The sequence below is a fragment of the Xenopus tropicalis genome, chromosome 1 (genome assembly GCF_000004195.4).
Source record: "Xenopus tropicalis strain Nigerian chromosome 1, UCB_Xtro_10.0, whole genome shotgun sequence".
Classification (NCBI taxonomy): Eukaryota; Metazoa; Chordata; class Amphibia; order Anura; family Pipidae; genus Xenopus; species Xenopus tropicalis.
Window position 1 is genome coordinate 191,282,888 of NC_030677.2, and position 16,568 is coordinate 191,299,455.

A 16,568-nucleotide genomic window follows, 5' to 3' on the forward strand; every position below is an offset into this window, starting at 1 on the left:
ATGATCGGTATTTTGTTACTTTTTCGCGAATTGTTGCAAATTTTTCGAGCGCTCAATACGAAAAAGTTGCGACTATTCGCGAAAGTCATAATGGCTATGCAAAAGTCGCAACAATTCACGAAAGTCATAATGGCTACGAAAAAGTCGCGACAATTCGCGCAAGTCATAATGGCTACGAAAAAGTCGCTACGGTGACGAAAAAATCGCAAAAAATACGAAAAAGTCGCAAAATGTTCGTTTACAATCCGATTTTTTCCCATTCGGGATTCGGATTCGTGGATTAGTAAATCAGCCCCCTAGTATATGTGTGTGAGTGGGATGGATTTGGGGCTAGCCGTTTTGCCAGAATCAGAAGAATATTATGCTTATGTAATTTCTGTTACTAATATTTTATTTACTTCAGTGGGTTTAAATAGTTACTGAGTGCCGACTTCTGTTTCTATCATCACCACAAGTTCTGCCGTTTTGAGTTTGTGAATTTGAGTTTGTTTTTCTAAATTGAATAAACTCTCGTATCAAATAATCGCTTATTTATTAATGTGGTAAACTTGTGAGATTATTACTCCAATATCTCGAATTGAAAATATGGTTTGACTTTGCCTAGGATAACTGCCATTGACTTCTATAGGAGCTTGCAAAAAAAGTTGATAAATCTCCCACTTAGTATCTCATTTGCCAAGTGCATAGGCAGCTATTTATAAAAAGGTTAAATAGTTACCAGCTGCCATATTGAAAGGTCTTTTTTGCCTGTTTCACCCAAGGAACCTGAATTTGAAACTTTCACAATCTTTTTGGAGCATCCACCACAATTTATATTGCACATTTGTGCTTTTATATGTACACAGTGCTCCCTTCTGAGGGATGAAATACACTGCAGTGGGATGCTGTCCATTTCAAGATCTGTTTAATTTGTTATATATGTTATATGTGATACATGCCAGAGGGCACTTGTTATATGGTATACATAGGCACTTAGTTTGCATTTCATTGTGTGCACTAAATATATTCACAGAATATTATGGGTTAAATGGAGGTGAATATGGACTGATCCTCCTCTTCATGTGGGTATTTAAACACTTGTTTGTAATTGTACTAATAGGCTTGATAAAGGCCTGGAGTGAAGCCCGAAACGTTGCCTTTGGCACTTGAGTAAAGATTCACCGGTTATTTTTCAAAACAACCGGAGTGCTGCTGTTTTCTTCATTTTTATATGTACACAGTGCTACTTTTCTTCTCCTCCTAAGTGTAGATACATCTGCAGATTGGATCAGGAGTGGCCACACAGGTCAAACACCCCAGGAGTCAGTGGCTAGTTTTGTTCTCACAGTTGTTCTTGTGGTGTCAGACTGAGGAATAAATAGGTTGTGCTTTGCAGAATTATCAGACATTTCGTGGTAGGATTGTGGTGTCCTGAAACTCCCCTGCAAGTGTCTTTTGGCAGTTTTCCCCTAAGTGTAGAGATTGTAAAGAAACACTTACCAATGTCTTTGTTGTGGTTTGACTTGTGAAAATTCTTGACTTGTGAAATTCATGAATACTGTTCTGTTAATGCAAGTTTATTTTGAAAACCACTATATTTAAATCTATACTGACATGTTCCTGTAATTGGTACAGACATATTAGTATTGCTAGTAATGAAGCAGCACAATCTTTTTTTAAAAGACGGGCCCTTAGCCACCCATGCCCAGTGGTATCTATCCCTTCCAAATCTCAGCCAGTGATTATGGAAACGGCTGCTTTTGTATTTTTATGTCCAATTATAGGAACTTGTTAGTATCACGTTAAAGGATAAAAGATGTCTTTATGTTAATGCAGGCGTTCCAAGTTTTTCAGTGCAGCCGGCAGTGTAAGGTTGCGGACGGAGAGGGTGAGGAGAAGCACTCAACCCAATCCCGCCCGCAACCTTCAGTTGATGTGGTGAGGTCGGCCCAAACCCGCCCGGCCCGTGGGTATCGGGCCGACCCACACATCGCTAGTGCCCATGTCCAAGGAAATCTAGCCTGAGCTAGTTTACTAGCTGTTGCTCTGCCAGTGGCCGATACCTGGCATCGAGAATATATATATATATATATATATATATATGTATATATATGTATATATATATATATATATATATATATATATATATATATATATATATATGTATATATGTATATACACATTTGTATGTATTGTCCTGCTGAATTATTCCTGTTACTGCAGTTACAGATGAATACATTAATATTGTAAAACTGATTTTCATTCCCACTGTGCTTTGCACATAAATGAGGTCTTAGAAATGCTGTTGGTACAGTCCAGTGCACCCCCGGTTCCCATGCTGAAACACGCTTCTGGGGAATTCACTGTTTCAACACATTTGTTTGAGCCATGCCTCATTTCTAATGATCTCTGCTTCCTGAAATCCGTTTGGTTCCACCGCCCGCCCTCTTCTGGGAAACTGCTTGCAATATTAATGCAAAGCTCTGCCTTTGCTTTTCACTTTTCTAGTACAGATATAGGACCTGTTATCCAGAATGCTCGGGACCAAGGGTATTTCGGCTAAGGGGTCTTTCCGTAATTTGGATCTCCATACCTTAAGTCTACTAAAAATCAATAAAACATTAATCAAACCCAAAAGAATTGTTGTGCATCCAATAAGGATTATTTATATCTTAGTTGGGATCAATTACAAGGCATGGTTTTATTACTACAGAGAAAAAGGAAATCAGTTTTAAAATTCTTTGATTAAAATAGATGAGAGGCGGGCTTTCTGTAATTTGGAGCTTTCTGGATAACGGGTTTCCGGAAAAGGGATCCCTTACCTGTACTATATATATTCTACAGAGTTATCAACCTCAAAGTTACTCAATTTTAGCTTGTCTCTCGTCACCAGATGCAATTATCCCTTATTCCTCATTAAATTCCAGGTGCGCAGTAAACATTTGGTGACATCATCAGAAGCGCTTGCGCATGCGCGGGAAACAATATTCGGCTTCATCCGGGGCATTTGCACCTGACATCACTTCCAGAAGCATATGTGCATACGTTAATGGCACTTCTGGGTATCAGGAAAATTTTTAGTGGTCGTAAAAATCTGCCTCATGCCCTTTTCCAAATGTTGACAGTTCTGCTTCTAGGTCTAGGCCTAACTCACTAAAGAACCCCAGGCATTCTTACCCCTTATGTGTGAAATGGTCCAGGAGTTTTAGGGAGAGCAAAACTGTCAGAATCGGGTCCTGGGGATAATATTCCAATGGCTTATAGAAGTTGAGGTACATAACTTATACAGTTTTTCCCATTTGTAAAGCTGATTTATATAAAAAAAAAAAAAAAACTGTATTCCCTGTCATACATCTCTTTTTGAGGCATATGAACCTAATGCGGAGCAGACAGTGTGCTGGGGAGATTAAACCTATAAAAGTGAATAGAGCTGCAGTCAACTGATAATTTCTTTTTCTAATGCTGAAATGATATGTACTGTTACATTTTTGTCCCTTTATATTCTAGTTTTTGAACCTTACTGATCACTTGAATGTACCTTAATGTGTTTTCTTGGTGTTTTTTTTTAGGACCTGGACTGCGAGTGATAATGATGGGAATGAAGATTCGTTTTTTCTGTTTGTTTTTTCCTGTTGTCTTTATTGTTCATAAAGGTAATTCAGATATTTAATTTTCATACCCCACAACTATGCATAATACATTTGTTTTAAAATTTGTTACATTTCGAGATATATTTTATTTGACAAATAAGTGCTCTTTGATTAGCAGGACCTTGCTAAAGTTGGCCTGCAGTGGTTTTCCAGCTGAAGCTTCCCTTTGGGTTTCAATATTTGCTCTTAGCTCCTAACAAGGTTATATATATATATATATATATATATATATATATATATATATATATATATATATATATATATATATATATATATATATATATATATATATATATATATATATATAGGTAAAATGTTCACCCCTTTTTGACATGAGATCATACAGTTATGTAAAACATTTTGCTTAAATACTACTTAAACTTTCATAAATATATGTAAATGTGTTTCTCTCCATCATAAGCTTGGGGGGACACCGGAACAGTGGAGTATAGCTGGTACTACTAGGAAACAGGACACAACAAAGAAAGAAAAAAAACTAACCTTTCGTCTGCCAGCTTTTTTGTTCTGTCCTCAGGAGGTTAGGAGTATTTTCTCCTCTTGCTACAGGTTTGTTTTTTATCTCTACTTAGTTCACTACTGACTACAGGGGCTGTTCAGGACACCTACACTAAGTAGAATGCACCTCATTTTGCACTGGGCAGAAGCCTATTGCACACAACTGTCGGCCATCTGCATACTGGGCCTTCAAAATTAGGAAGCAGATTTCCTAAGCAGTGAATCTCTAGGTCTCTCAAGGAGGAGATGCTAAATGGGGAGTGCCAGAGATTTAACTCATGGCAACGAGACGAAATCAGGAGGCCAGCAGTTCATTGCGCGTTACCGGGAACCTCTGGCATTAACAGCAGATGCTCTCACAACCACCTGGAACTTCAGTCTCTCCTACGCCTTCCCCCCCACCTTTTCCACTTCTCGCCAGAACCCTCAAGAAGTTCAGACGAGAACAGAACACATTCATTCTCATAGCTCCCAGATGGCCATGCCACACCTGTTTCTCTGACGTTCTAAACCTGTTGGTCGCAGAGGCTTATCTCCTCTTACTGGTTCCATATCTGCTCTCTCAGGATCTGTGAGAAAGTGACAAGGTTTTTCTGATGCAGTTGTGCACACTATGTGGGCAGCCCGCAAGCCATTGACTGGCCAAACCTACAATATGGTCTGGTTACTTACCAGAAATGTTGTGCTCGCTCCCAAGCAAACTTTGAAACCTTCTCCATGCCTAACCCTCTGGACTTTCTCCAGGACGGAAAAGGAATAGTCATTGTCCCTGCTTGCTGGAACCAGTTCCCCAACCTACTTAGGCTCACACTTTAATGCACCCCCCCCCCCTTTGTTCCATTGTGAAGTGATGGATTTAGAAGAAATTAAGTCCCTCTGCATTCCATTGTGGGTAGGTGTATAGATTCTCTGAAATGCAGAGGCATTTCATTTCATTGACCATGCTGGTGCAATTGGGAGTTGGGCGATTATCACCTTAAAATGCAGCAGTGACCATTTTCAAGCATTAATGACATTGCACCGGCAGGGTCACCATAATTACTATAAAAGTGTACGGAGTGGTATATGGTATATTCCAGTGTTTAGACAGGCAACAAAAAAAGTGCAGTGACATTGCCCTTAGTTGCTGCTATGCCACAGCGGGAATACATTTCAGCCAGCAGCCCTACACTTATATTATCAACAAAAAATGCTCATGCGTTCAGGATGTATTCACAAATGCTCCTTCAACACTACTTTTAGGGGCAATCGCACAAGCTAGTGTGCTGCAGCTCAAATAGTGACCGGATATCTGCAGTTTCTTTGTCAGACTGATTATTTTAAATGGAACAGTAACACCAAAATATTAAAGAGTTTTAAGTAAATAAAATGGGATATAATGCTGTCCTACACTGGCAAAAGTTGTATGTTTTAGTAGTCTTCTACTTTAGTTAATAAATAAATATAAGTTACTATTCAAGTTGAAAAAGGAGAAACGGCCCAGGTTACATAGCATAATAATCTGTGTAAAATGCAATGGTGTTCTACAGTGCTTATCTGTTATCATCTTTGCCATTTAGCCTATTTCAACTTGAATCACTGCCCCACATGGCTACACAGTATCAAATTACTTTGATACTCTCTTATTTTTTGGTGATATTGTTCCTTTGATTGAATTTTAAATTGTCAAGACGAGTTTCTCCTCAAGGAGAGTGCTCCCAGCAATTCCTGGGTTATCTTGTGTGCGGGGGCAGGATTTCCCATCACTTTCATGTTATTACTTGTGCTGCTGGCTGCTTGAATACCTGGAAATAACCAGGAAATGCTGGTTTGTCTGGAGATGGTTTGTTTCCTGTCATGAATATGTGCGCTCTCAGTTCTCTTCTCATAGCTGATTTATAAATTATTTTATTTAAGGATATTGGATTCTAGTGAACTGCAGGGCTTGCTGGAAGCGCACAGTCCATGCTAGAGCATTTTCAATAGTTCATCAGTAGATCACTCCTTTAATTATTGTTTTTTTTCTTACTTTATTTGTCAGTATAACTATTCTTTTGGTGGAACATTGTTTTAAGGTTATTCTTTTTCTCAAGCACTCCATTGATCCAAGGAGACTTAATGGGGCTTCTTACTGGAGTTCTGTTCTTTGAAGCACTTCTAAGTCAGGCAAATCACTTTGGCCATTTATCACCTTCACTTTCTCATCTGCTAATTCACTGTGCACTGACAAATATAAAGAAGTGGCAGAAGAAATTTTCAAAGCTGCCCGATCCCCCAAACTGACATATCCATACTACAACTTTGTTGTGTGTATGGCTAGCAGAAGGAAAGCATTCCTACGGTCAGTCCACACCACTTGGTATTTGTACTGGGCCATCTGGATTGGCAGAATAAAAATGTAAAGATAATCTGAATAGATACTATTTAATTGGTAAGATTATTTATGTGGGCTAATTACCTGCTTACTTCGAGAGAGAAAATGGATGCTTTTTCAGCTTAAGGCTAATGCCACAGTGGGGGAATCCGCCCCTGATAGTTGTGGCTGAACCCAGAGTCATTGAGTCAAATGCGGTTACACCCGGGTTAACAGAATTTGGCACAATACTGCATATGCCATGTGGCACTAGCCTAAGAGCCAAAAGGTTGTGCACAACAGGTATACCATCATAGGGCAGAATATCTCCATCTGCATTGCTTACCAGCCAGAAATGCATACTGATATGGTGGCTTATAATCAAGGCAAAAAAGAGAAGAACAAGAAAATCCAAAAATGTCACTCTATTGTGCATGCAGTTGCAGCCTTTCTATATAGGGGCTTATCTGTAGACTGGCATTATGTTTTATCAGCTTCTCCTCTACTTGGCAGAACCAGGAAATGATTTAGTCTAACGGGAAGTTAGAAAGTGAAACTGGTTCAATTTTATTCTTTAGTAAATTACAAAAAAAGAATGTATTTCTTTATTTAAAGAGTAGTTATGAAGTATTTCCAGCAAAAGTGAAAATGGGTGTATACTATCCCTTTAACATTGTTAATTTCTTTTTTTTGTAGCTGAACTGGTAAAGTTCTGTGGCGACATAGTTCCGGACCCCAATTTTGTGCATCTTGAAAAGCCATTCACAGCGCAATGTATAATAAATGAGACGTGTCTTAAAGAAGATGCCAGTAGAATAATCTGGCGCGTCAAAGGTATTAAGGTACCAGAAACCCAATACAAGGTCGTAAACCACACCGTTTCAAGTGTGACCTTTGAGAACCCCGCCACGTTGGTCAGTCCTCTGACATGCAGTGTCTTGGTATCTGGACAAGTAGAACAAACACTGTATGGAATTTTCTTCACAGTGGCTTGTAAGTATGTTATATTTGTTTTATCTGTTTCCATCAATTCTACATGTATAAAGCAAGTGAAGCCAAGTTAAATAAAAATATAAAAATATTAGCTGTATTAGCAGTGTCTTATGACACTGGGTTGCCATATTGCTTCTCACAGCCATCAGTGTTATGCCTGTTTAGATACAGTGACCCTGTGCCAGTCCCACATATGAGCTGGTTTCCTGCATGCCACCTCACAGCACTCTAGAGATCTAACATTGCAAAAAAGTGCATTGTTACCTGAGCAGGGGGTTGAAGGGTATTGCATCCCTGTGCTTGGCCTGTTGCGCTCTGCTAGAGTGCCAGATGGTGCGCAAATAAGGATCAGGTGGGAGATGTAAGGGAGATGTCTATGTCCCACCCCCTGCCCAGCCATTTTTTTTAAACTAGTGTGGCTTAAACCAGTCTGCATGTCCTTCCACTTTGGAATGGAGCTCAGAGGCCTGCGGCTGTTCGCACAATGCCCCACAGAGAGTGCAAGTGAGACAACTTTTCAGGCAGGTTGTTAAAATGTCCTTTGTTTGTGCGGTTCCTACTTTGCAAGCTGAACTACCATAGTCCAATAAAAACACCACCTAGAGGAGGCAAATGAGTTTTACCCTTATTTAAGTTCTGTAAATGTATTATAATTCTAGTGCTGACACTGTTGCATGTTTTTCCAGTGCCTCCCGATCAGCCTAAAAACCTGACATGTGTCGCGTACAACCAAGATAACCTGACCTGTACTTGGGACCCTGGAAGGCCTACCAATCTGAACACAAACTACACTCTAATGCACAGATGGTAAATTAATTTTTACTGGCAGAAAAATACCGTAAATAATATGGGATCCTGTATACCCTAATGTCGGTTAAGCTGTTTGAAGTTGCCAAGGAGTTCCATGTTAAAAACAACTTCTCATGTCCCTTTGTAGTTTTTAGTAGGGGGTGCAGCATGTTCTAGTTTTCATACTGTGACTTGCGAACTCCTACTTTTAATTTGGTCTCATCATTCATTGATAAGGGGTAAAGACCTTGATGCCGAGATATGGCAGGTCTGTGCAGACAAATACGCAGCACTGTATATTTTTGCAGTCTAGTCAGTATTGTACAGTAAGTAGAAATCTTACAAACAATGTTATTGTTGTGCTGGTACATCATTTCTGAAAGGCTGCAGAAGGGCTGGGTGCAGTTCTATGCTCTCTGCTGATTTGGGGATAAATATGGGGCAGATGTAAATGTCCTCTTGAACTTGATTTTTTTAGTGTAACACATAGTCATGAGGTTGAGGGATGTGGGTGAAATTATGGAACTTCCTGTGGGCCTCTTGTTCCTCTATTGCACAGCAGCTTGAAAATATGATTTCTTATTCATTTCAGGGGAACACAGGCACTGGCAGGTTAACACTGCCTTTTGGGAGGAAAGGACACTAAAAGAACAAGGTTTCAACAGTCCTCCCAGGGGGCTGTCTGGCAGTCCATTACAGGCTACACCCCCTTCAGGAGGCTGTCCCAACCCAGTTCTCCTTTAGTGTCTTTATGGGAGTCTTTATGGGACATATCTCCCTCCTGGGAGTCTTAATTTTTTATCTCCTTTTTATTTAATTTTTATTCTGCTTGAAAACATTGTCTCAGGCAGGAGCTTCGGCTCAGTCCACTCAGTTCCTGTACATGTCATTTGTGGAGGGGGGGGAGGCAAGATTAGATGGGCCCTGGCACTACGCAGGGGACAGGAGCCTTGGCTCAGTACACCCTAATGCAGAGGCACAGACAGGCTCCCAGAACAGCAGCTGTGGACCCTTTGGCTCAAGCATTGGTCTGCACACTTAACATCCAAAAAATCACTAGTCTTCATCCCCTTCTCCGGGAAGGTTCTCTTTGGTACTGAACTTGACAAGAGCATCAGCCAAGCTACCGGAGTAAAGAGCACCCTTCTTCTCCAGGACAAACCAGCCCTCAAATCACCGCTTGTCTCAGATTCTTTCCTTTCAGCCTAGACAAAACAAACAATAGCCCATGGACAAGGCCCCTTCCTCCAGAGGAAAAGGGAAAAGACCCACCTGGTCCTCTGGCAGGCAGGTTCAGAAGACCTCCATGGACAAATCCTCTACATCCTCAAACTCGAAAAGGTGGGCGTGCGCCTTCTTTCTTTTCGGGTGGTGTGGGCTCATCCCTTTTCAGAAGCATGGGCTCAGGAAATTCTCCACCTTGGTTATTCCATCAAGTTCCAACCTCCTGTTGACCCCACTCGCAGAGCTTCCTTTTGGAAAGTGATTTTGCCTCTTCTGCATGCTGGGGTCATTCTTCCTGTTCCTAAGGACCAACAAAAACAGGGTTTTTACTCCGTACTCTTTTGTGTCCCTAAGAAGGATGGAGGGCTCAACTGTTGCAAACACTTCACTTTTCAGATGGAATTCATCCACTCATTGCAGCAATGGAAGTTTTTTTTCCTCATTTGATATCCCCATACACAGGGCTCATCATCGGTATCTTCCCTCCGCTACTCTGGTTAGACATTTTCAATTTGTCGCCCTCCTCTTTGGCTTCGCAATGGTTCTGCGTGTTTTCACCAAGGTCCTGTCTCCAGTCATGGATCTCCTAAACTCCCAGGGGGTTTGTCACCCCCTACCTGGATGATTTGCTCATCAAGGCACCCTCCCCTCAACGGAACCTTTCCGATCTCTCCAGGGTGATCCAGCAACAACATGGTTGGACTATTAACTTCAAAAAGTCCTTCCTGCCCCCTTCCCCTATGAAAGAATGGCTTTTTTAAGTGAAGGTATTCAACACCCGTCTCTCCTTTCTTCAGACATGGCACAGGGCAGTATCCGGACCTTGGCCTCTGTCCCATGAGGTCAGTTTCACACCCAGCCTCTTCAACAGGCCATCCTGAGCCAGTGGACAGCCGGGCCAGCCCCCTGGAAGGACTGTTGAAACCTTGTTCTTTTAGTGTCCTTTCCTCCTGGAAGGTAGTGTTAACTCGCCAGTGCCTGTGTCCCCCTTGTAAGGAAGAGAGTGAAGGATTTTACAGGTAATACAAAAATCCCTCTTTTATGCTTTTGTAAACTCTGCAGTTAATGAGAATTGCTCAATGTTCCCATGTGTCCCAAGATATCATAATGAAATTTGTGGCTTGTACTGAGATTTGTGCATGACTGTAAAGGTGATGGCAGTAGCATATTTTGAGGCAACACAATGGGCTATGAAGCTTGTGAGGAAGACTGGATGGGGTTTAGATGCAGGGAGTTGTGCATAATCGTAAAGGAACTGGAAGAAAGGTTGGTTGAATGTGTAGGCAGAGGAGAATGTTACAGGAGGCAACCAGGGGAAGGGATGGTCAGTGCTGAGATTTGAATATAATATTAAAAGTACTGGGAAGTTGTACATGACAGAGTGTAGGATTTCTGCCATCACACCGCATGCTTCATCATAGGAGAGACTCATTCAGAGAATTGTGTAAGACATACATGGTCACAGAACTCCATGGTGACTTCTTATGGCTTTCTATATAGCAGTAAATGGGACATCACCTTCTGTATAAATAAGCATATCTCACTCTCTTTTATTTGTGTGTAGTTCATAATGACCTACTATTATATATAAAGCTGCAATACTGCATCAAATTCACAAGCTTCCTGCCAACAGCATGTATGTGCCGCCACTATATGTGGAATAGAAGCCTATCCATATAAATACCTGAAGATACCTCCACAAGCAAAAATTTCATCAGTCATCTGATTGCAAATGACAAAAGGCTCTGCCATGCTTGGGACATGGCCAAGTGGATGCTACGTGTGCCTATCGCTATAACACAGCTTTCTTTCCATGTTTTTAAAACATTTTGCTTTGCCTGCACCTGTTCAGTATGCCCATGGACAGTTTTGTATAGTGTGTGTGTGTGTGTGTGTGTGTATGTATGTATGTATGTATATACATATATAGATCAATTACAACATTTTAAGGCTCCCGACTCTTTATCAAGTAACAACAAAAAAAACAATTTTGAGGAAATAAAAAAAAAATGTTTATTTCCCAGAAGTGATGGCTTTGGTGACACAGAGATAAGCACACATGTTACTTCAGATATTGCCTTAAATGTACATGATGTTGTACACCAGTGAACATGAATACTTTATAATGTGAACTGTGTAATGTTTCTTTTTGGCTCAGGTTTAATGAATTTATAATGTGAATGGTATAATGTTTCTTTTTTGACTGATAACTAAATGGGGAACCCTTGTTCATGGGGATTCTATAAGGTGAATTGTGCAATGTTGCTTTTTGCATCCGGTACCTTGTTGGGGGAGTGGCTTATGGGCTTGCCCCTATTTATACCTTGTGTGCTTTATGTTCATTATCTTGTTACTTGATAAAGAGGACCTTTTTGTTTTTTCTATATACATTGGCCTTGATTTCGGACTAGGTCTTCAGACTAGTACTGTGCTCCACTCCAGTTTGTACGATTATATATATATATATATATATATATATATATCAAAATAAAACAGCCAGCACCAAGGGTCTTTGTGTTTCAAAAAATCTCTTGTGTATTATAATTGCATGTACAACCGACGTTTCGGTCCCTTTTGGGACCTTTTTCAAGGTGCAAATACATACAACAACTCAGTTTAAATAGCCTCCTCCCATGAATCCAGGGAGGGCCAGTGACATCATATGCACATTAACCCCAAAGTGACCATTAATACCATATACCAATTATATATTTTATAAAAGTGCATTCATACTTCATAATAAATCTGTTGCACATATTCAATACCCCAATCTAGTTAAAACTGCAATGATATTAAACAGCATACATGTGTATAAAATTGCCCCCACATGTGTATGTATGTATGTATGTATGTATATACATATATTGTATAAATTGCCAATAAGTAAAAATAGAGCTATCTTGTGGGTGCCTTATCTGCTCACAACTGCAGTTATTTCATTCATTACAATGAGATTTCACCTCTTAACAAATCAGATGCATCTAACACTGGTAATGCTTTGTAAGCTTGTTTGGCAAACTCACCAATATGGCGGCTGGGGCCAAATGATCGGATCACATGATGTGAATGCAGGCCATATGGATGAGGTCCTTTTGATAAGGAATCAGATTTCCACAACTGCTAGGGCTAGAAAGTAATAAATCTTCTGTGTATTTCATGCGTAATTATTTAGGGGTATTTGCTGCAAGTGCAACAAAAATCAAAAACAAAAAGGTTTTGCACATTGGGCTTTCCTAAAAAAAAATTATTCCCCTTAAGTGGGGGTTTTAAGATCTACTGGGCCCCACTGTTGCTGATCTTTAAAGATGGAAAAAATCCCCAAACATGGATTCTCTTAGCTTGTATATAGAGGGCAGCATGTATTTTACTGCACTCAGAATTGGGTGATATTGCTAACCCATGCCTATTCACTGCTAACTAGACCTGCTAATATCTTGCATAGCTGTCTCTCTCTTCAGCTTCAGTGTTTTCTCTGTTTACTAACGCTCTGTTTTCCTCTTAAGGTGATTCCATTCTCCCTGCTTTCTGCAACTCTTTAACAGATCTAAGCTTTGCATAGATGATACTGTGTAACACTATAATCTGTCCTTTCCCTTTCCTGTGAGTGCTTGTCTTATCTGCTGCTCCTGTAGGAATCCTTTGGCACTGACTGCGGAGAGGGGCTCTGAATTGGTGCAAAACAAGGTTAAGAGCTTGCCTTCTGCTAGGGCCAGAGGGAGGAAGTGGACTCTTCCCAAACATGGGTATACAAATTCTGAAGGAGACCAGATGTTCAGGTAAGGTGGTCTCCAAAAGCCTAGTGAAAAGCAGGGAAATTGTTGTATTTCCAGGGAGCGCTGCTTTGACTTGAATACTCGTTTCAGGACAAAAAGGAAAAGCCTTGAGCGTACACTACATAAGCTTCATGATAGTAATAAATCGGGGAAGGTCTTAAAGTGATACTGATGTTTTTGAGGAATCTTGTACTAATAGGTGGAGGAGCATATTCTTTGACCAGAATTCCTAATTCAAACTTCCCTTGAAATAATCGTATGTTATAGGAATGGGGAAACCGCATACCCTAAAAGTGATGCAGTAATTGGGATCAGTACAAAGCTAAATATTGCTGTGTAGCAGTATATCAAAGGATCTTGTAATACACCCTGCCTCCCCAATGACTGAAATTATATTCACTGCCTGTAATTGTCATAGAACATGTGCTATCAACTGAAGCTCTTTTGTTGTTGTTCGTTTCTGACATTTAAGGTAAAAGCAGCAACACCAAAACATGAAAGCGTTTCAAGTAACTTGAATATAATGTACTGTTGCCCTGCATTGATACACCTGCTGTGTTTGATTCGGAAACACTACTATAGTTTTTGTAAACAAGCTGCTGTGTAGCCATGGGGGCAGCCGCTCAACCTGAAATAAGCCCAAATGGCACAGGTTACAAAGTTGATAACAATACTCACTCGATTGGTGAGTGCTTCTACCACCTTGCAATAAACTTTTTCAGTCAGGTGCTAAGCAGTCAAATAACCCCTTGCCAAGGGTTTTAGACAATCACAGAGAAATCAAACTGCAGCACATCCTTGTTGCATAAGTGAAAAGGTGATTTTATTTTCATGTCAGAAAAACAGGCAACGTTTCGGGCTTACTCCAGCCCTTTCAAAGTTGATAACAAAGCAGCTCTGTATAATACTATGGTGTTTTACAGAGCTTTTCTGTTGTCTGCTATGTAACCTGTGCCATTTAGCCCTGTTTCAATTTGAATAGCTGTCCTCTTAGCTATACAGTAGTTTATACAAATTATATTAGTGTTTCTGAAGCAAACACACAACTTTTACCAATGCATAGCAACATTATAAAATCACAACTTTCCTGTTACTCACCTCCTGTGCAGGGGCAGGGCAATTGCTGTAGTGCATACAGACTCCTGCTTGGGTGCCATGCCCATAGTATTGGGTACATTATACCGTTTCAATTCATATCATCCTTTTGGTTGCAGTATTAAGCTAGAATTCTGCATGGGCATCATTTATTCACACGTGTAGCTTATACTGGGCAACATACCACTATATACCTGTACCAATAATATGCATCATAGCCAAAACTTTGCTATAAAAATCTCTATCTTTATTGTGTTGTGTTTTACAAACAGTTGCACAGATCCATCCCACTCAGAATTCTGTAATATCTCATACACGTCAAAGATACGATGATACTAACTTTGTTTTTTTTTAAATGTATTTAAAGGGCAAACATCCAGAAAAATTACTGCATACCCAAAGAAAGCAATAATTCCTGTACAGTCCGTTATCCAGACTTCCAGTTCTTTGTCGACACTACATTCCAAGTGGAAGCCAAAAATGAGCTTGGAAGTCAAGAATCGGAGGTGCTTACGGTGGATCCTGTCAATATAGGTAAATGTTCTACATGTGTGCAGTACTGAGCCACAAATATGTGAAGTCTGAAGATATAAAATGAACAGTACATGTACACAAAGAACCGTGGATGTAGTAGGGCTCATTTACTAACAGATTGTCAACCCATAGCAACCAGTCACTAATTTGCTTTCTTCATTCTGCCTGCAGTAGACGGATCAAAGGTAATTTTGGATTAGTTGCTATGGGTTACAGCACAAAACACAGTTGCCTAGTGTTGGTAAATAAGCCCCAGTGACTGCTCACTTGCCCCTTAGGGCACAATGTTCCAAGTCTCGACACAATCACAGTAGGACAGTGAGTGATTTTCTGCCACTTATTACCCCCCTTACTGAAAACATGACTTTGAGAGACATGAAATTGCCACGTGCTGTTTTCCATTGCTAGCTAAGGGATTTGTATCACACAGGCAATTTTAGCAGGATCCATTCACAGTAGCGTGTTTTTTTTTTTTTTAGGCAAGAATTGTATCACAATTGCCTGTATATATGTATATATTGTATTTCAGTTTCTGCAGGTAATTTAATCTAGTACTCTATATATTGCACTGAGCATAATAACATCAAAATCTTGTTTGTTTTTTTCCTAGTCAAACCTAATCCACCTCAACTTAGTGATCTGATCTCTGCCGTGGAGTTGCCAAATGCGTTGAAAATCAAATGGAAGAATCCAATAAATGCTTTTAAACTAAAATACAACATCAGATATCGGCCCATTAAAAACCAGGATTGGGAGATGGTAACTGTTCCTTTTATGTCCCAATTGATTCTTACCTGAGCGACAGTGGCACCTTTCTGTTCCCTGTGCCCTTATGTAATGAATTTGACTGTAGTGTGTTTTACATGCTAGGTGTTTTCTGTACCAGGGCTGGCACCAATAATCCTAGCAATGCCCACTCTGAAAATATTAGTCAGCTGCAATATAATATAGCCTGTGGGGGAGGTCTGGACAGCAAGTGGGCTACATTATGGGTTAGACTTTGTTATACAAGGCAGGTGGGCACGCAGCAAGAAACTTCTTAGCCCTCTCCTGACCCTCACCCTCCTTATAGATTTGTCAAAATGTACGGCTGCAACTTGGCTTCCTTAGTGTAAAAGTGCCCAGTAGTAATGGAGACTCTTGAGGTGCCTTTTGAAAATAGCATAAAACAGATGATAAAACACAAAAGCCTTGATGCCTTGTGTCCTGTTATGTTATGTTAAGGAATATGCTTTAACCTTCATGCTTTTAACCTATTAGGTACCAGAGGAAGACACTGCATCCCACAGAGATTCCTTCACTTTGCAAGACTTGCTGCCATATACAGAGTATGAGGTTTCAATACGCTGCATCAAGGAAGATGGACGAGGGTTTTGGAGTGACTGGAGTGAAGTAAAGAAGCAAGTGACACCAGAAGCTCGTAAGTGAAGTATCATTGTAATAAGTAGCCCTAATATGTTGGCTCATACTCAACCCCGCCCCCCTAAAAAAAGTTACACTTGTTGATTTTCTGAGATGATGATTTTTCCAGGGTCTCAATAAGATGATCAGTCTCTTGTTAGCTCTCTCTGAAAGCAGTGAAACAAGTATATGGTTGCTACAGTGAGAGATGTTTTATTGCCAGATAAGAGGGATGTGTGAATTAAAGAAGCATAATAGGAGTTAATCCAGGTGAAACAGATA

The 16,568-nt window shown here is 40.2% G+C and overlaps 1 protein-coding gene across 2 annotated transcripts in view; it reads left to right on the forward strand.

Annotated features, from left to right (window-relative positions):
- Nucleotides 1–16,568, forward strand: part of il6st (interleukin 6 signal transducer) — a 38,591-nt gene that overhangs the window by 13,173 nt on the left and 8,850 nt on the right. Inside the window, exons 2-8 of one of the 2 annotated variants that reach the window (XM_012966898.3) lie at nt 3,549–3,632; nt 7,174–7,470; nt 8,157–8,277; nt 13,116–13,259; nt 14,719–14,885; nt 15,496–15,644; nt 16,146–16,305. In XM_012966898.3, coding sequence (XP_012822352.2) covers nt 3,569–3,632; nt 7,174–7,470; nt 8,157–8,277; nt 13,116–13,259; nt 14,719–14,885; nt 15,496–15,644; nt 16,146–16,305 — 1,102 coding nt within the window. In that variant the 5' untranslated portion in view covers nt 3,549–3,568. The remainder of the gene's footprint in view (nt 1–3,548; nt 3,633–7,173; nt 7,471–8,156; nt 8,278–13,115; nt 13,260–14,718; nt 14,886–15,495; nt 15,645–16,145; nt 16,306–16,568) is intronic. The other variant, XM_012966904.3, reaches the window with a different exon arrangement.